This window comes from Paroedura picta, chromosome 3 (assembly GCF_049243985.1).
Source record: "Paroedura picta isolate Pp20150507F chromosome 3, Ppicta_v3.0, whole genome shotgun sequence".
NCBI classification, from domain to species: domain Eukaryota; kingdom Metazoa; phylum Chordata; class Lepidosauria; order Squamata; family Gekkonidae; genus Paroedura; species Paroedura picta.
In genome coordinates, this window is record NC_135371.1 from 159,329,926 (window position 1) to 159,349,554 (window position 19,629).

A 19,629-nucleotide genomic window follows, 5' to 3' on the forward strand; every position below is an offset into this window, starting at 1 on the left:
AGGCCATCCTCCTCCTTGCCCCTCCCTCCTATCCCTGTGGACTGGCTCTATTGCTTCAGGGAGGAAAGGGAAGGCGACACCCTGGCTGTTTTATATGGCTTTGTTTTCTTCCTTAGAGTCAGACTTAGACAACCAAAGATTCTTTTACATGACAGGAGCCACAGTTTCTGGTGGAGTGAGGGGAGGATTGCTTTGGAACAAGGAAATTTCACATTTCTTTATCAGTGCCTCAGAGCAGTGGTCCCCAAACCCCGGTCCGGGGACTGGTACCGGTCCGTGGATCATTCGGTACCGGGCCGCGGCTCCTCCTGATCCTCCTCCCTGGCTGCTGCCTAGGGGGCTGCCCCGCCACTCTGCCACCAGCTCACCTTTGGTGTTCTCCGGCAGCCACCATGGCTGGGGCTCCCCCTCGGTGTGGCACTGTGCAGCTGCTGCTGGCAGCACCCCCCAGTGGGCGGTGGGAAGTCAGGATTGCTGGTGGGAAAGCAAGCGGAGCAGGAGCTCAGGTGGTGGCGACGCCCCTCGGCAAAAGACTACCCCCCCCCCGGGCTTCAGTAAAATTGTCAAGTGTTGACCGGTCTCCAGTGATAAAAAGGTTGGGGACCACTGCCTCAGAGTACAGAGGATTGTACTGAAGTACGCAAACCCAGGATTCAAGCATAACTACGCCCCCTTTCACATTACTGTTCTAAACCGGAACTTATTCTTTATTGGCTTGCTTCTGAGGGGTGGTTTCATGTAGGGGTGGTGGTTTCACATGGCAAACTTAATCCTGTTAATGAACTGCGCGGCTTTCCCCCTTCGCCCTTTTTTTCATGGTATGATCTTCAACCTTTTTAAAAAACATTCTAAATTCAGCGCTATAGCACCAAACTAAGATAGCCTCTCAATGGAGTCACAACACCTCAGTGGTGTTTCTGTGACATTGAAATGCTATATTGCTTTAGCACTATAGAACTCAGTTTATATGTAAGAAAGATTGTGCAGCAAGAAAGGTTGGGGGGAAAGCAGCATTGTAGGGTGCTGCAGACATTTGACCCGGCAAACTCACTCGTGTTAAGAAGTGTAATGAGGTCGAAACAGAAGAAAGAGGTTTCCTTCCGAAACGGTTCAACTCTGCTTCACCAATGGGACTCAAGCGGCTTTGTACAAGCAGGTAAATAAAATCTGCTAGCAGCCGGTTGCTAAAATGGTAGTCTGAACGGATTAGCAATCTGCTACTAAAACGAATTACATAATCTGTCTGGAAAGGGGCCTTTATGTTGTGTTGTTAGCTGGGTAATTAGATACGCTGGACTGTGAAACACTTGCCAAGTAGCCATTAGCAGAAAGTAGAACAGTCGAAAAGAGCAAGCGTCCAGTAGCACCTTAAAGACTAATAAAATTTGTGGCAGGGGAAAAGCTTTTGTGAGTCACTGCTCCCTCCCGAAAGTTCCTGCCCTGCCACAGATTTTGTTAGTCTTTAAGGTGCTACTGGAATCTTCTTCTCTTCTACCGCTCCAGAAATATGAACAGGGCTGCCCATCTTGACCTATCTCCATAGAAAGTAGAACACAACTATGTTTGACTGGCAAGCTTAACTATACACTCTAGGATTTCCCTCATGTCTCCACAAGAAGCGTTTCATGTCCAGGCTTCCCTTTCCCCCCTGAACCAGGAACTGTTAGCACACACTGCTTGGTGTAGTGGTTAAAACCAGCAACCTCTAGTTTGGAGAGCAGTCGAGGTGCCATGGCTCCACCACCTCTGCCCAAGACCACCGGCCACCAGCCACTGCCTTCGCCCGCCTCCACACACTACTGCCGCCCGCCTCCCACCACACGCCTCCCACCACACGCCACTGCCATGGCAGCAGGCAATCTGGCGACCCCGGGGAGGGGCAGGCGACCCCAAATGGGGTCCCAACCCCAAGGTTGAGAATCACAGAATCATAGAGTTCTGCCTGGTGACTGGTGTTTTGTGCGTAGTGTTGCCAGGTTCCCCTTGCTACCCATGGAGGATGTAGGGGGTAGAGTGGCCAGATCCAGTTTACCTTACGTAGTTGTTATATTCTGGCCCCTCCATATGACATTGTCAATATCAATGTTCCTGGGAATGGGAATTTCTTTTTTTAAAGGTCTAACATCCTGGAGCAACAAGTAGGTGAACAGGCATGCAAGTGATGCCAGAAAAAAACACTATTTATCTATGATTAGATTAGATGCATAGGCATTTAAATGGAGAAGTATGAATTAAAAAAAATAGCAGGCATTGCGGGACCTTTAAGAAAGGGGATGGGTTGCCTGGATTGATTGACAGGCAGAAGACAGTCGCGTGTAAAGTGTGTTGTTCTCTTCCGCCATTTCCAGCAGCAGTTACGGAGGGTGAGAAGTGTGAAAAGGCAGCTGACGAAAGTGAAACAGCAAAAAGTTGAGGAGGGGCTGAGAGGCACAGTAACATTTAGCGGTACACCATTCAGCTAGTGTAATGCTATTTTTAACTATGTGCAGAGATGCCCCAAGAGTTTTGAGGATGGACCATGGGGGACAATGCCATAGAGTCCACCCTCTAGAGCAGGGGTAGTCAACCTGTGGTCCTCCAGATGTTCATGGACTGCAATTCCCATGAGCCCCTGCCAGCAAATGCTGACAGGAGCTCATAGGAATTGTAGTCTGTGAACATCTGGAGGACCACAGGTTGACTACCCCTGCTCTAGATCATACATTATTGATTGCTAAAGACTTTAAAATGTATCATTGATTTAGATTTTGTGGTTGTACCTCTCTCTCTCTCTCTTTTATTTAGATAACTTAGAAATGTTTATGTTGCTGAATGTATTTAATTGCTTATATGTAATCAATACCTTTGGAAATCTATACGTAATAGTGACTTTCATTTTTAAGTTGGCTCTTTTACAGGCAACTCATTTTTCTAGTTGATGGTTTGGATCCTGAACCGTTTCCTCAATGTTGTCTTGTTTGTTTCGAACCTTCTTTCCTAGGAAACCCATGGCCCATAATAACTGTAACAAAGGTATATGGCACACCTTTTGGAGGACTGGCCTGCAGTTCATTGGCAAAGCATGGCTTGGCAGAAATGTACTAAGATATGTCAGTTTCACCCAGGAAACTGAGCCAGCCATGTTTGCGCAGCCCATTTCATGTACCTGTCTTAAACATCTCAGATAAAGACTTTACAGTGCTCTGGGCAAAGGTGCTTTGGCTGATGCTCAGATTTTTAAAAATCAGTTTATTGTGCATAACCAAAATGCTAAGACATGTCCAGAACAGTATGTTTATAACTAGTATCTTTGGAGTAGCATTAGATGGAGGTGGTGGAAAGTGCCATCAAGTCACAGCCAACCATTGGCACCTCTAGGATATTCATGGCCTGAGACATTCAGAAGTGTTTGATCTCTGTCATGATCCTGGGCTTCCTTGGTGGTCTCCCATTCAAACACTTACCAGGGCTGACCCTGCTAGCTTTTGAGATCAGACTAGCCTGGGCTACGGAAGGACAGGACCACTTTAGATACCTTATTCAGAAACATTTTTATTATTTTATTTATATTTCAATTTCTATACTGCCACTCCCAAAATGACTTTATACATTGTATGAGTCTTGTGATACTTACTTACAAGGGGACATGGTAATCTTGCAATCTACCAGTCTCCATGCCACTAAAAACTGGTTCTCCAGGTTTACATTGGAACCAGGTCATCTCTCCTTACATCCAGTTCTTCTAGGAGAACATACAATTCTGAAGGCAGTAGTTAGGATTGCACTGAAAATCTTGTTTTTCTGTTGCTAAAAGATCCTTCTCGAACCTTGGCAGTTTCTGGGCATGAAATGGCAAGCTGGGCACTATTTAAGCCCTTGTTTTATATCCACGCAAGCTCGACCACCCTGAGGAGGGAGCTGCAGCCTGGCCAATGGCAAATTCCAGCAACTGGTACAAACACAATTTTAATAAGGGGGAAATATAAGAAGGATCATTTATTTATTTAATATTTTTATACCGCTCTTCACTACGGCTCTGGGCAGTTTACATAAAACATTTTTGAACATTCACATAGAACACTATCAAAATCAATATAACAGTATAATAATAACAACAACACATCAACTGGAGCAATTAGAATGGCACTTCAACAATAACTGGACAATCCCTCAGTAGGTTCGGTCCCTCAGTCTGGGGGGGGGGGCACCTATAGATGTTATGGGTCAGTCGGCCTCAAGCAAATGCCTGGTGGAAGAGCTCCTTTTTGCAGGCCCTGCTGAACTGAGGAAGTTCTGGCAGGGCCCTGATCTCTTTGGGGAGCTCATTCCACCAGGTGGGGGCCAGAACTGAAAAGGCCTTGGCCCTTGTTGAGGCCTGACATGCCTCTTTAGGGCCAGGGATCTGTAGCCAGTTGGAGGTGGCAGAGTGTAGCGCTCTTTAGGGGGTATAGGCAGGGAGGCGGTCTCTCAGATACACGGGCCCAGACCGCGTATGGCCTTAATGATGATTACCAAAACCTTAAGCTTAATCCGGAATCCAGCTGGGAGCCAACTGAGTACCGGCTGGATATGAGATCTCCATGTCTTAGTGAGGATCCTGGCCGCGGTGTTCTGAACCAGTTGTAGTTTCCAGCTCAAGGATAAGGGTAGGCCTGCATAGAGCCAGTTGCAGAAGTCCAGTTTGGAGGTGACCATCACATGGATCACTGTGGCTAGGTGCTCTGATTCCAGGTAGGGCACTAGTAGTTTGGCTTGGCGGAGGTGGTAAAATGCCAGCCGTGCTACCTTCGTGACCTGGGCTTCCATTGTAAGGGAAGCATCCAGGATCACGCCCAGGTTCCTGGCGGAGTGAGTCACTAGGGGCTGCACACCGTCCAGGGTGGGCAGACGCGCTTCCTCCCATGGTCCCTTCCTACCCAACCACAGGACCTCCGTCTTTGCAGGATTGAGCTTCAGACGACTCTGTTTGATGCATTTTGTCACTGCTTCCAGGCATCTGGCTAAAGATTCTGTGGGGAATCAGGGCAGTCACCCATCAGGAGGAAGAGCTGGGTGTCATCTGCTTATTGGTGGCAACATCATGACTTCTAATGGACAGGAATCAACAACTGGGATTTTATGAATAATGACAGAGCATTTGCTTTCTTAAGTTCTGTGCTTACGCAGAGTGATTCCCCTCCTTTTGTGAGCAACATTATTTGGTAACATTATTTTAAAAATAAAGAGAAAAAATTTAAGAGTAAACTGTGATCCCTTCCTTTTGTGAATTGACAGTTTACAAATACAATTCTAATAAGGGGAAAAAAAGAGGGAACAAGACAGGAATTAACAACTGGAACTCTTTGTGAATTAAAAAAAAGCTGTTTGAAAACAGGGAAAAAATTATGAAGAAAACTTTTACAGTGGAAAATTACAAGAACCGCGATATCTCTAGTCAGCGCACTGAAACTCTGCCCTGACGTAAGCCCCTTTTCCCGATTCCTGGGAAAGAAAAACACGCGCGTCACTTCTCGTTATATAACTCTTTTATTAAATGGAGGAAAAAGGCGGGACATTCGCTTACGCCTGATCTAAAATGGCGCCACATCCGTCACTTGCGGTGCTAAAACCACCCCCAGAAATCACCACTGCCATTGGACGATTTAAGACTCTTCTCCCGTTTCATTGGTTCTTCCCTTCCCTCTCGCCTTAACGCCGCTCGGCTAAGTGCTCGATCGCTCCGAAGGCTCCCCCCGCCCACCGCTCATGGTTCCCTGAAGGCTGATTGGCTCCATTTCATATCACTCCTCGCTCTCCTCTATCGCAACCCTCGCAGAGCCCCACCCTCGTCTAATCTTCTGACTGGATTAGGGGCAACTCAATCACGACGCAGTCCCGCCGTTTCATTTTACGGGCTCATCACTGTCGGGAAGAGGCCGCCCGCCTCTCTTTGCGGTCGCCGATTGGCCTCCTGCTACGTCAGTAACTCATCTCTTGCCTCATCCCCTTGGCACACTTCTTCATACTCTCGGTCAATCCCCCGCCCTCTCCACCCCCCGCCCCCCGCCATTGGGTGGAGCTTCCTCGGGAGGCGTTTCCCGAAATCAGGCACCGCCACCGAGTTCTTCGTAAACTGCGCCCACTCGTTCCTTCCCACCTCCCCTCACGTCTTCGGTCCCTTGACGCCCCACCCTCCATCTCCGAGTGGCTAAGCGACCCGTCATTCACCACTGTCCCCGCCTCCCACCGCGGGCTCCCTGCTCCGTGATTGGACGCGCCGACGGGAGGCGTGACCCTGGGCTTGTGGGGCCGTGTCGGCGCAGCTCCCTCCCCTCGCCAACCCTTTGGCGGTCACCGGTGGGGTTAGGCTGCCTCGTCACCGACTTCGCTGCCCCCGCCCCGCCCACCCCTCCGGCACCACTTGGGCTCGCCTCCCCCCTTCAGCCAACATGAGCGGTAAGGACGGGACCATCCTGGCCGGGCGGGGGGCGCCGCCTCCCTCCCCTCTCGCGCCCCGCCCAGCCCAGCCCCCCGGGCGGAGGGACCCGAGCGGGGGAGGGGTAACGAAGGGCGCCTCAGAGCCGGCCGCGCGAAGGGGAAAGCCTTGGGGGAGGGGCCCCGGGGAGGCCGGCGGGGCTCATGATTGGGGGGCGGAGGAGGCCGGGGGAGGGCAGCTGGCCTGGAGGAGGATCGGAGGGGGGGCAAGGGCGGGACCAGGTGGGGCAGGAGTGGGGATGGGGGTGGGAATTCCTCAGCCGAGAGGCGGCGGCGGCGCACGATGAAGTTCCTCGCGGATGTTGGCGGAGCGTGAGAGGAGGCCGCGGAGGGACGCCCGGCAGGGAAACTGTGTGCGTCAGAGAGAGGCTGGGTGCCGGGAATGGGCTTCGTGGGGCCGCCTCGGGTCCCTCGCGAAAGGGTTCCTCTGCACATGCACAGACGGCGCACCCCCCCCCTCACTGGCGTTCTGTCTCTTCCCCTCAGCTGGGCGGAAAGGGCTGCTGGGACGCAGGCCGCGTGGCGCCTCGTGGAGTCCCCTTCAGGGGGGAAGGGGCTTCGTGGAGACCAACCTTCCCCAAGCCCCTCTCGCGGCCAAAATGTCAGAAGGGCAACCCCTGAGCAGAGTCACACCTTCTCAAGCCCCTTAAGCAGGGGGGGGGGAGGGGGAAGAATTCTGTTTAGGATCTGTGGGCATCTTAAACCTCCCCCCTCTTCTTTCCTGCTCTTTGCAACGTCTTGTCTGTCTTGACTGAGTCCCAACTGAAGTTTGATTAGGATGGGGACATGTGGCGATTCAGACCCACTTGGGAATCTCGTGTTCGGTGGAGCCTCCCTTGATGCATGCTGATGGGGGTGGTGGATTTAGGCAGAACTGCTTGGCCTGCTCTGCCAGTCCCACCTTTTGGGTCCTTCTCTGGTCTGCTTCACGCAGCTGTTCACAACCCTTTTCATTTCAACTCTCTTCTGCTTTTCCTGTTAGTAGCCTATACCAAAGATAGTTTTGCTTGTGTATTTATGAGCTGAAGGGTGGGGGTGGGGACTCTGTGGGGATTACCACTTTGCAGAGACATGAGCTGTGAAGGGATTTAGAGAGGCAGTTTAAATGTATCAGGGCATCTTAGTTGTTTTGGCAGAAGCATGTAAAAATAGGCATGGTCACACTCACTCTGTTTCTATTTCATGTGGAAAAGTGAAAAATGCATATGATAGAATTGCTCTGAATAGATTCGATATTGGCTTTTCTACCAAATAGTGGTCAGAGAACCCAGAATACAGTGGGATCTGTTCCCAAGGACATGTGGTCTCTGTTGAATATGTATCTCTAAAAGTGAGCGGAGCTCTCAAACTTTGCATTCTAACAGGAAGAGGAAGTGTCTGGTGTAAGGCATGGGTGAGAGAGTTGGGGCCTGAGACAGATTAGGCTCAGTAGCTCCACCCAGCATACTGGCTGGCCTTATTTGTCATCTTGCAGCCTAAGATACCCTTCATTAGTGTAAGTCTGCTTGCTACGTATTCCTGTAGTAATAACAAAATAAATTGGTGCAGTCCCCCCCCACCCACCAACACCATCTTGTGCTCTAAGATCTGTCTTAACTTTGGTGATGCTGTACACATGCCACAGCTTGTGGGATGGTGACTAATGTCCTCTAAATGCCAGCCACATTTTGTATATTTATTTGCATTCCAGCCTTCTTCAGTAGATTTCTGGATGGTACACATGATATCCCTGTGGGATAGTTTATGCTGAGGCACAGGAATGCGCTCAGGACCATTCAGCACACTTCATGACTAGAATAAGAGCTGGTTTTTTGTACTCTGCTTGCTACTACTCTAAGGAATCTCACAGTATATTGCAGTTGCCTACCCATCCTGTCCTCACAACAGAAATGGATGAGGCTGAGAGAGCTCTGACAGAACGGTGACTGGCCCAAGGTCACCCCGCTGGCCACGTGTGGTGGAGTGGGGAGATAAACCTAGTTATCCATATTATAGGCTGCTGTTCTTACGGCTATACTAAGTTGACTCTCTAAGCAGAGATTTGACTGGTACATTTTGTACCTGGTAATGTTTTGTGTAGCCTGTAAAGGAATTGCTTATCTCAGGGGTGGCCAAACTGACTCTCCAGATGTCCCTGCCAGGGGCTCATGGGAATTGTAGTCCATGGACATCTGGACAGCCAGAGTTTGGCCACCCCTGGCTTATCTATAACTCAAGGCTCCAATTTTTACAGTCTGTTTTTTCCATCATCTGACTGTTCTCCCTATGACCAGCTGTTACTCTTTCACTTTCTCCCCCTACCTCAACCCTCCTGCAGACCATGATATTTCAGAAGAAATGGTTATTGTAAAAACTGAGAAGATAGAAGATGGTTGTAGCAATGACGGAGGAAACTGTGAGGGCCAGGTGAGTAGGTTTATGACAATGTGTGTCAACCGCTGGCAATCTAGTTTTGGGGGGAGGGTATCTTTCATCCCTGGTTAATATTTTGATACGTTCTTATGAACACACCTCTGATTTATGGGATAAGATGAGATGGCCCTTATGAAAATACGCCCAGAAACTCTGGAACTTTGCAATTTATGGATAGAAGAGGGGGTGACAGCAGTGAGCTCAGTCTCAAAAGGAGGGGATGCTATTGGTTTATTAAGAGCTGTTCCTTTGAGTTTTAGTAGTGGCTTTATGTCTTTTGAACTGTACCAGAATTTTTATCCTCATAGGATTGTTCACCTCAGTTATATAGTTTCCTTGCCAAAGGTGCTGTGGATTGTATGTTCACAGATTTACGATTGCTGGGACAAATTTTCAAAGCAGTTTTGGAAATCCTGTGAAGGGAAGGATTGCTGTTCTTTAGAAATCCTCTTGCAGATGGCTTTCCTTCTCTCCGGCGCAGTTTACTGTACTCCAGACTCCAGTGACTGCTGTAGCTGCTTCTGGTTGTGGGCGGGCCACTTGTTTTTGATAGGCTTTCTGCATGTATGCTCCTCTTTTTTTTTTTTTTTTCTTGTTCCATACTACTCATGGGATTGGCAAATGGGCGCTTGACTCCTCCTCCTTCTGTGTTTCCTGTTAGGAGTCTCAGCCTTCCCCTCTGGCTCTGCTGGCAGCCACGTGCAGCAGGATTGAGTCTCCCAATGAGAACGCTGACGGCTCGCAGGGACAGCAAGGGGGCTCAAACGAACTGGACCTTGCTGCTGCAGCAACTCAGATGTCCCAGAATGGCAATGGCTGGCAAATAATTTCCACTCCCTCTGGGACTTCTGATTCTCCAAAAGACCAGGGGACTAACAGCAATGATGAGAGCGACTCATCTTCCAAAAACCGACCTGCTGCCACTGGGCAGTACGTGGTCACCACCACCCCCAGTATGCAGAATCAGCAAGTCCTGACAAGCTTGTCAGGTGTGATTCCCAATATTCAGTATCAGGTGATCCCCCAGTTTCAAACTGTGGATGGACAACAGTTGCAGTTTGCTACCACCGCTGCCCAAGTCAGTGTCCAGCAGGATGCCTCTGGCCAGCTGCAGATCATCCCTGGGACAAACCAGCAGATTATTGGAAACAGGTCTGGGACCAGCAATATCTTGGCTGCCATGCCAAACCTTCTGCAGCAGGCTGTCCCTATCCAGGGAGTTAATGCCCTCTCAGGGCAAACTCAGTACGTCACTAACGTCCCACTAGCTTTGAACGGCAATATCACGTTATTGCCCGTCAACAGCATTGCGGCCAGCTTGGCCCCCACTTCTCAGTCAGTCACGTTGAGCAGCTCTGGCTCTCAGGAGAGCGGCTCCCAGCCAGCCGCTTCTATTGCCTCTATCAGTTCCTCCAGTGGAATCGCTTCCCAAGGCAGCTCTGGCTGCTTCTTTACCAATGCCAACAGCTACAATGCCACCACCACGAGTAATGTGGGCATCATGAATTTTTCCACCACTGGCACCGTGGGAACAAACGTTCAGGTGCAGACACCACAGAGGACAAGCAGTGCTCAAAACGCCGATGCTTTGCAGGTTGCCGGAGTTGCAGTCCAGTCAGGGCAGCAGAAAGATGCTGATCAGAATCAACAGCAGCAGATCCTGGTGCAGCCTCAGCTTGTGCAAGGAGGACAAGCAGGCCAGACCTTTGCTACCCAAGATGCCTTGCAGAACTTGCAGATCCAGACTCTTCCCAATACCGGTCCAATCTTTATTCGAACGCCCACTGTGGGACCGAACGGGCAGGTCACCTGGCAGACACTTCAGCTGCAAAATCTTCAGGTTCAGAACCCACAGGCGCAGACAATCGCCTTGGCTCCAGTGCAGGGAGTGTCCCTGGGGCAAACAGGGAGCACCAACACAACGCTCACACCAATTGCTTCGGCCTCTCTGCCCAGCGGCACAGTCACTGTGAATGCTGCTCAGCTGTCTTCCGTACCAGGCCTTCAGACGATTAATCTTGGGGCCTTGGGAGCAGCCGGAATCCAGGTTCATCAGCTGCAGGGACTTCCACTTGCAATAGCAAATGCCACTGGTAAGTTGTTTTTTTTGTTTTGTGATTGTTCTTGTAATTAAGTCTATATAACAAGAATTGGGGGCATCCATGCTCAAACATTTCAGCTCACATTTCCCATTGTCCAATGCACAGTGGTTAGACTAGTATAGCTATTGTGCTGAATAGCAAAGAGAAGTGGTCATTATACGTCCTCTGAGGCTCTATGTAGTTTGCATGAGTTGATACTGGATTTTAAAGAGCCAAGTTTCAAGCCCTCATGCTTGAAAGTCCAAAAGCAGAGATGCTAGTGGATGGGATCCAGCATAAATTTGCTGCTGATGGGCCAGGTGATTTTTGCCAGCTCCTAATGTCTGACCATGAGGCTGGGAGTTCGATCCCAGTAGCCGGCACAAGGTCGACTCAGCCTTCCATCCTTCCGAGGTTGGTAAAATGAGTACCCAGCTTGCTGGGGGGTAAACGGTAATGACTGGGGAAGGGAATGGCAAACCACCCTGTATTGAGTCAGCCAAGAAAACGCCAGAGGGTGTCACCCCAAGGGTGGTGCTTGCACAGGGGATACGTTTGCCTTTACCTTTAACGTCTGACTCCCTTCTCATGCAGTGCATGTGGGTCCCCTGTCTCCCAGAAGCTACAGTATGTGGGGGTGGAGTGGTGAATCTGTGACTGCAGTATGTGAATTGCTTCCCTTTTTGAGGATTTTAAAAGTGTAAAGTGTCCAGATTGTAGCATTAGCACCTGGAATATTTATTTTATCAATATTAATAACACTACGTAAACAGTACTAGTTTCAGCAAAGTACTAGATTTCTTGTTGGATCCTCTGTGCAGAAGTTTGCCTCAGCTCTGTGCTCTTCCTAATGAATACGCATACCGAATAGATTCAGACAGCTCTTCTTCCTATATTGATTATAAACAATGAATTTGATGTTCCACTTTGTGATGGCCAATCTGGCCTGTCACAGTTGGAAATGTGGGGGTACAGCAGCATGTGCTGTGGTAGAGCAACTGCTTGGCATGCTGATGGTCCCAGATTCAAGGGTCAAGTTGTAGGTGACATGAAAGGCTGCCTGAGACCATATAGAGCCACTGCCAGTCTAAGGAAATACAGATCTTGATGAGCCAGTGGCCTGATTCAGGATAAGGCAGCTTCCTGTGTCCTGTTTTCTTACACTTGCCAGCTGCATAGGAATGCTTCCTCATAATGCTTTCCCTTGTGGTTGCGGTATGTGTGCGAATGTTGCAATCCTATGAGCAGGGTGTGCTGTGATTCTTCTCCGAACTGTCTTCATGCATGCTGCAGTGAAATCAGATAGCACCATTTTCTGCAAAGCAACGGGAGGATGTGAAAGGGACCTATTTTGTGGACACCACAAGTTTTTAGTCCTCTGTAGTGGCCCTCAGCCCACAAACATATCTTAGGAAAAATGGTAATCCGAATTGGAAAACTTCCTCTAATCTTCATGGTCGCAAGCCAGGTAGAGCAGGAGATAGTTTAGAGCTCCAGTCTCTGGAAGTGAGCTGCCCCACTTCCCGAGATCAGTTGATTCCAAAGTTCACTGAGGAAGCTTTATGGGCTGTTAATTTCTTAGTTGCTCAATGACGAAAGTTGTGTAAGTAAGCCTTTGGGATTTGGGAGTTGAAGATTGTATATATGGGAGGAGAAAATAACAGGATATTGCTAGAAATGAAAGCAGGAGGGAGCAGAAGGTTGCATGTGTATGAGGCAAACAAATACCGCATTGCCAACAGTGGATCTCTGGGTCACAACCTTAATGTGCTTGCCTGCTCCCCTGCTAAATTATGCTGAATTACAACACAAAAACATCTCCCAAGATTTGTAGTCTCTATATTAGCTGTTTGTTAAACTTAGTAAGAGAATGGGAGGGGGGTCACTTCATGAACTGTGGGTAGGCTGGGGGGAATACTTTACAAATCTAATCTTGCATCTTTCCCCCCTGCCCCCAGATTGGCTAAGCCAGAGATCTCCAACATGGTGCCCACTAGTTCCATGTCCTAGCACCTACCAAGTGCTTTCTGAAAGTGAGCTGAGCCGCATGGGACTTTGCCCAGTAGGGCTTCTAATTGGTCATTGGAGAATTGGATTTATTGTGCAAGTAAGCTATGGCAGCCATTTTGTGGCAGGTTCCACCTCCAGTGGCAGCCATTTTGTGACTGCACCCATCACACAATGTCAGGCTTTCTCAACAGGGTTTTGTGAAACCCTGGGATTTCTCAACCAGCCCCAGAAGGGTTTCCCAATTGGCTGGGAGTTAATTAATTTTTAATATATTTTACATTAAAAATGGGGTAATATGACCATATAAGGTTATGTTGACCCACTCACCCCTCCCTAGATGGCCAGTGATGTGTCTGGAGGGGGTGGAAAAGGGAGGGGCCCCAGTTATAAAAATCCTTGCTGGCCAAGGCTCATTGCACATGATAGCAACATGAGTTCAGAGAGGTAAGTATTCTTGTTTTAACTTAACTGCATTAGGGGTGTCGGCAGGGGGTGATGAGTGGCGGATGACTGCCCCGGCCCAGTTCCTAGCCCAGCAGAGTAGGCCTCTGGGCCATTTCTGGCATGGGAATGGGGGTGGAACATGTTGTCACATCCAGTGGGAGTATCTGGGTGATGTCACTTTTGATGACGTAACTTCTAGGGGAGTGACAGGAAGGTGTAGCCTGCTGACTTCACTTCCAGGGGCTCTCAATGTCTGTCTCAATGGCAAAAAAGGTTGAGAAAGGCTGCACTATGTCAAAATTTCAAAGGTACCCATAGGCTCGAAAAGGTTGGAGACTCCTAGTTTAAGCTCTCAGGAACTTGACCTCCCCCCCCCCCCTTCCTTAAACTGACTCAAAACTGCTCTTCGTAGTCTTGGATCATTTTTGGACATATTGAAAGTTTCCCCCCGATTGCAAAAGGAATCATCTGGACCGATGGGTAACTCCATTGGGTGACTTCCATTATCCACACAGGAGCCAAAAACCTTACGATTAGTGATTGCTGGAACTTGGAAGCCATAGAGTCTTATAAAATACATATTCTTTATACCTGTCCTTGAATGTCCTGATCTTGTCAAGTTGGCAAGTTATTTCTACTGTTTACTGATGCGGTAGTTATCCCTCTGTCTGCATTCATGAGAATAATTTGTGGCTCCTGTACAGGTGAACTAGTACCAGCTTGCCTATTTTTAGGGAAACAGCATCTCATTGTGTTCTAAACCATAGGTCTTATTGCCCCATATCTGCAAATGAAATTGTGGAATCCTGTGAGGATTTAAGGATAGGAAGAAATGGTTCTAGCGCTTGTGGCTGCAAGGGAATTACTTGGCATTCTGGATTGTCTGATTTAAGATTTTCAGTGGGCCAAGGATTGGTCTCCTGGCATGTGGCTGACTCTTATCACAGGCTCCTTCCTCAGAGAATTCACTATGTGGCAGTTGTTGAACCTGCAAATACAGATATATTCACAGTGGGAATGGAGCATCCATGCATCATTTTTCCCCACAATTTTCTTGGCTTATCCCTCCCCTCAGTCCCTTGGAGGACTTTTTAAAAAAGGGAATTGCTAGATTGGTAGAGCACACTAATGTTAACATACTGCCCTTTTTGCAGCTTCTTTTTTAAATGTAAGCCTGTAGCTCTTTTCATTTAGAATTATATTGGGCAATGTTTCCCCTTATAACTACACAAGACAAAGGGCTAGCAGCTTCATTTCCCCCCTTTCAAAATGAAAGCTGGAAACAAGCCCATAAGTCAGTAGAACATGCTAATATGGTTGTGCTATAGTGATCTAGCAATTCCTGTGTTGTTTTTTGAGCCCTTTCAAATATGGGGGTAAATAATGTCCATCGGTGCAGTCCATTGACTGCTATCTTTTCCAAAAAGATAGTGCCCAACCAGGTATGGGGAAGACTGAAGCAAAGCAGAGGTACAGAAAGAGGACCAATAAGAGGACAGTGTCATTTGAATGCTTGCTCCAAAGCATCACAAGGAAGCTAAAGCAGAGCAAAACAACTGTGTGCAAATAGCCACAGAGCTAATGCAAACAATCCAAGTAGTGGTGTTTCCAATCTATGCAAACAGGAGTCTTCCTTTAGCTATGTAACCTGTGTATGGTTCCCAAATATACATGTTTTAAAATCTCTGTGGGAGGAGTGTAGGATGCCTGTGACATATTCCACACTCAAGACTGGCACAAAGCCTCCCAGTTGCTACAGATTGTCATTGATAGGTGCAGAAAAAAGTTTGAGTCCAGTGGCAACTTCGAGACTAAATTTTATTGTTGATTTTAAAGGTGCCTATGGACTTGATTTTTTTTCTTCTGCTGTCCCCCTGAATCTCTTGATAGGTACAGTTTCATTGGGAGTAAGTTAAAACACAGCATTATGGAAAGCTACAAATCTGGTCTAAATTGAGCTCTTGGCCCTCAAAATGCATTGCCTTGTTTTGAAAGAGCAGATCTTGAGTTGATTGTAACTTTGGAAAACCCATCATGTTTGTTCATGTTCCTGCTTTGCATTGGTTCCGGGGATGGTGCATGTTTGAACAATCTGTCATCCAACTGCAATCAAGTTCCTTACTACAGCAGCTTCAAAGTTCGTTCTAACTGTTGAGTTTAATTTTTCATTTCCTTCACAAGCGATAATTAACCTGCTTGAAGTCGAGAGGAGGGGGATATGTTCATGTCATGCAGATCTGCTGTACTTTTGGGGAGGTTATGTTCTTGCATTTGTAGCTGTTTTGTGGCCTCTTTCCTTGAAGTGTGTGCCTCTTTGGTAGTTGTGCGCTAGGGCCTATCCACTTCTGTCATACTGTTTTGATGCTGAGAGGACTGGATTGTTTTTGAGGCGTTCAAGAATGCATTCCTCCATGCTTAGTTTAAAATTCTGTGCCCAGGCAATTTAAGCTTTGCACCAAGAAAAGCCAAAATTCTTCAGGCTGCCTAGTTCAAGTGAGCCTGTCTGATTTCTCTTTGGTTAAGTCTGCAGTTCTTGTCGTTTCATATTAATTCTGCTCATCTCTCTCAGATGCAGAGCTATGCAGGCATGGCACCCCTGCCTTTCTGACCACAGGAAACCCTATTTAGCAAATTCTCAGGTGGCTGAGATTTCATCAGGCATTGCTCTCAAATTTCAAGCATATTTTCTGTGGGTACTGACCCAAAAGTGGGCTTTGAAGTCTGTGAAAGTGGATCCTAGGCATTTGCAGTTTTATTGATTTGTCCACGCTTGGGTTTTAGAGTAACATGGCCTGTTCCCCTTTACCTGGATCCCAACAGAATTTAAACTTACACTAGCATGGTTGTGAACATTCCAGTTAGGATTATTAGTACCCTGTTATGGCCACTCAGAGCAATGGCCCAAGTATAAAGGCATGGCTGTTGTACCTCTAGCGCATGGTGATTAAAAATATCCACAGTTTTGTGTTATAGAGCAGCTCTGAATGGTGTCTTTAATTTCCTTTGAAATGTTCTTTGTCTTACAAATTTGGGGACATAAAACTTGTAATAAACTTCAAGCACTTCTACACCAAGGATCTCTAACCTTTTTGAGTCTGCAGGCAATTTGAACTGAGTGATGAGCACCAGCCCAAAATGGCTGCCAAAGGAGGTGGAGTCAAACATAACCTCCTTGTTTACTTTGCAAAAGAATAGCAGACAGTTAATTCAAGTAATGAAAGGAAGCCCAGGGGAACGAAAGGAGAAATAGAACGGGAATAAAAAGAAGGGAAGCCTGAACAGGGGATGGAACCACAATCCTGGCTGTTTACTAGTCTTCCTGATACCCCAGTGGTATTACAACCCTTTCATTTGAGCATGCAACCTTACAAAGACCCCACAATGTGAAGCTCAAGTGATGGGGGAAGTACTTGTGGGTGTTGTAGCACCCACAGCCATCACTTTGGGGAACCTTGGCCTACATTAACATTTGGCTTCCTCTCACCTTTTCAAAAGTGTTGGGAGCTGTAGTTTTCTGAGAAGGCTGAGAATTCCTGATTGCAGGTCACTGATCCCTCACATGATGGCAATGTCCAGGAATCCCTGAAAGAAATTATTAGATTTACTCTACAACAGGGGTAGTCAAACTGCGGCCCTCCAGATGTCCATGAACTACAATTCCCAGGAGCCCCTGCCAGCATTCACTGACAGGGGCTCCGGGGAATTGTAGTCCATGGACATCTGGAGGGCCGCAGTTTGTCGACCCCTGCTCTACAATGTTGGTATAGCCCACATTGACCTTAAAGAGCTGTAGCAGCACCGGATTTAAGGGACTTACATTGAGGTATTTATTATTTGCTGGTAGCAGTAATTTGCATTGTTTCTGTTACTCATGACTGTCCCCCTCCTGTAGTTTCTAATCTCCTCAGATCAAGGATCACACCAAATTATTGTTATGGCGTTACTTTGATAAACCAGCAGCTACTTCTTCTGGGCATATGAAGCAAAGGTTCCCTGTTGTTTGTGCTGCAGTTGCAGGCTGCTGTTTACTTCTTCACTGAACTGGAATAGAATCCTTAAAAAAAAATCAGGTCACCGCTTCAGAATTAGAGCTCAGTTTTAAAAAGTGACATGATATTTCACTCACTAGGCTTAACCAAAATGGATCATGATGATGTAAAAGTAGAATTTGGGAGGGTTTTTATACCCTTTGAGTTTGTCATGGCTCCTTTCCCCTTAAAGGTCTCGGACAGGGGTAGTCAAACTGCGGCCCTCCAGATGTCCATAGGCTACAATTCCCATGAGCTCATGGGAATTGTAGCCCATGGATATCTGGAGGGCCACAGTTTAACTACTCCTGGTCTATGAGGTTGAAGTCAGGCCAGTGTTTGTTACTTCAGTGGTTTATAAGTAAAAAATGTGAAATTTAGAATTTAATATTGCATGCTTTAGAGCTTTTCGGTCATTTTTACTTTATATTGATTATTCCTGATGCCCTGATTATGGGTGCCTTGACCAAATTTGCTGGGCCCAGGCTATGTGAATTAGCATTGGGGCTTGAATGATGATTAGATTTTTCTTATGCAAATAAAAACTCTAGTGCTGAAGCCGAGCCTAGCCAGGTTCGTAAGCCTTTCATGCAGGGGTGGCCAAACTGTGGTTCTCCAGATGTTCATGGATGACAATTCACACAGGCCCCTGCCAGACACAGTTTGGCCACACTTTGAACTAGAAACAAACCAGAGCTGGAGCTATGTGGAACTGGAAATCCTTGTGCTTTTAGGTCAAAGCCTTTCATTCAAAGATATCTCTTCATCCAGCTGAAAGCTATAATTGAGTCATTGACCAGCAGATATTTTGAAAATTTTCTATGCATCACGAGGCCCAGCATGATTTAGAACTCAGTGTGGGAAATGGCAGGTACTCCAGTGAGCCAAAGTGCTGGGCTTGGAGCCAGGAGCGGGTGGGTTCCTATCTTAGCTATTCACCAGCCTGTCTGCATGCGTCATAGTTCTTAATTATTCTTAAATAATATCACATTATGGCTGGCAGCAAGGCAAGTATTTGGATTGTCTTACCCAACTTTATTATTGTTCATTATTTACTTGTTCTGTGCATATCTGGTCTTCATGGGTTAGTACCACAGACAAAAAGGGGGGAAAACCCAAACAAAAAGACAAGGTAAAACAAATGTCTTGTGAACATGGAAAACAAGCCAAAAAGAATTAAAAAGTATGATTGCAGCACAAAAATGAACTAATTCATGTTTGTGCAAAAAATGTGACACTAGTATATTTTATTATGTTACAATAAGTTGAAAACAGGAAACAAATGTGTGCCTATACAGGAAGATGAAATAATGCCAGTTAAAACACGACAAACATGTTTCAGCACAAAATGTACATTGGTCGTTGATAAAGCTTAATTAGCATGTTCATCTGACACTCACATTCTGCCCACACCATGAAGAGCATAATCCCTCACAAGAACCAATAGAATAAGTGAATTAAAAATTTGCAAAAAATATTAGAAATGAGATTAAAATAATTAAAAATCATTTAAAAATACCTATATGTACTTGGAATATATTAGGAACTCCTTACACAGAATCAGGCTTCATTTATTTCATGTACCTGGAAAGCTCTACAAAATACACAGCTACCCGTGCATCTAGTCTCTTAGCACAGGTCTAAAAAAAAAAAAAAATTGGTCCCCCTGCTCCAAGGAGATTATCTAAAAGTAGACAATGGTTGGAATCATGAAAAGGGAGAGGACATGCTAGCAGATGATGGATGTAAGCAAACACAATCACAGACATTTCAAATAAGGGAAGGATGTTTGTCTGTAGCTAATCAGGACATCTAGATTCTTTCAGTGGCTGGATATAGGCAGCGGTATGACTTTGAGAAAAACTATCAAATACACATGAATACACCAAGCTGCATCATCTGCTCCACTATATCAGTGGTTCTCAACTTTCCTGATGCTGCGACCCTTTAATACAGTTCCTCATGTTGTGGTGACCCCCAACCATAAAATTATGCAAGTGTTCTTTCATAGAAATTGAACCAAAACTGACCAGTGGCATGAAGATCCATTGTTCAAGATTGTATATAAATTGGTTATAAATTGTATATAAATTGGCAGGCGCCTTCAGAAGGAATGGCAACAGTGGGAGTGCCCCCCTTGGCCACACTGCTCACCCTGCCTTGACCCCTGTGAAAGGGTCGTTTGGCCCCCAAAGGGGTCC

The 19,629-nt window shown here is 46.9% G+C and overlaps 1 protein-coding gene across 4 annotated transcripts in view; it reads left to right on the plus strand.

Moving 5' to 3' along the window:
* The first annotated feature begins 6,270 nt into the window (after window positions 1-6,270).
* The window catches only part of SP1 (Sp1 transcription factor), a 37,144-nt gene continuing 23,785 nt past the window's right edge, over window positions 6,271-19,629 (plus strand). The window contains exons 1-3 of one of the 4 annotated variants that reach the window (XM_077328991.1): window positions 6,271-6,414; window positions 8,771-8,859; window positions 9,527-10,958. In XM_077328991.1, the coding sequence (XP_077185106.1) occupies window positions 6,408-6,414; window positions 8,771-8,859; window positions 9,527-10,958 (1,528 nt within the window). In that variant the 5' untranslated portion in view covers window positions 6,271-6,407. The other 3 variants (XM_077328994.1, XM_077328990.1, XM_077328993.1) reach the window with 3 other exon arrangements.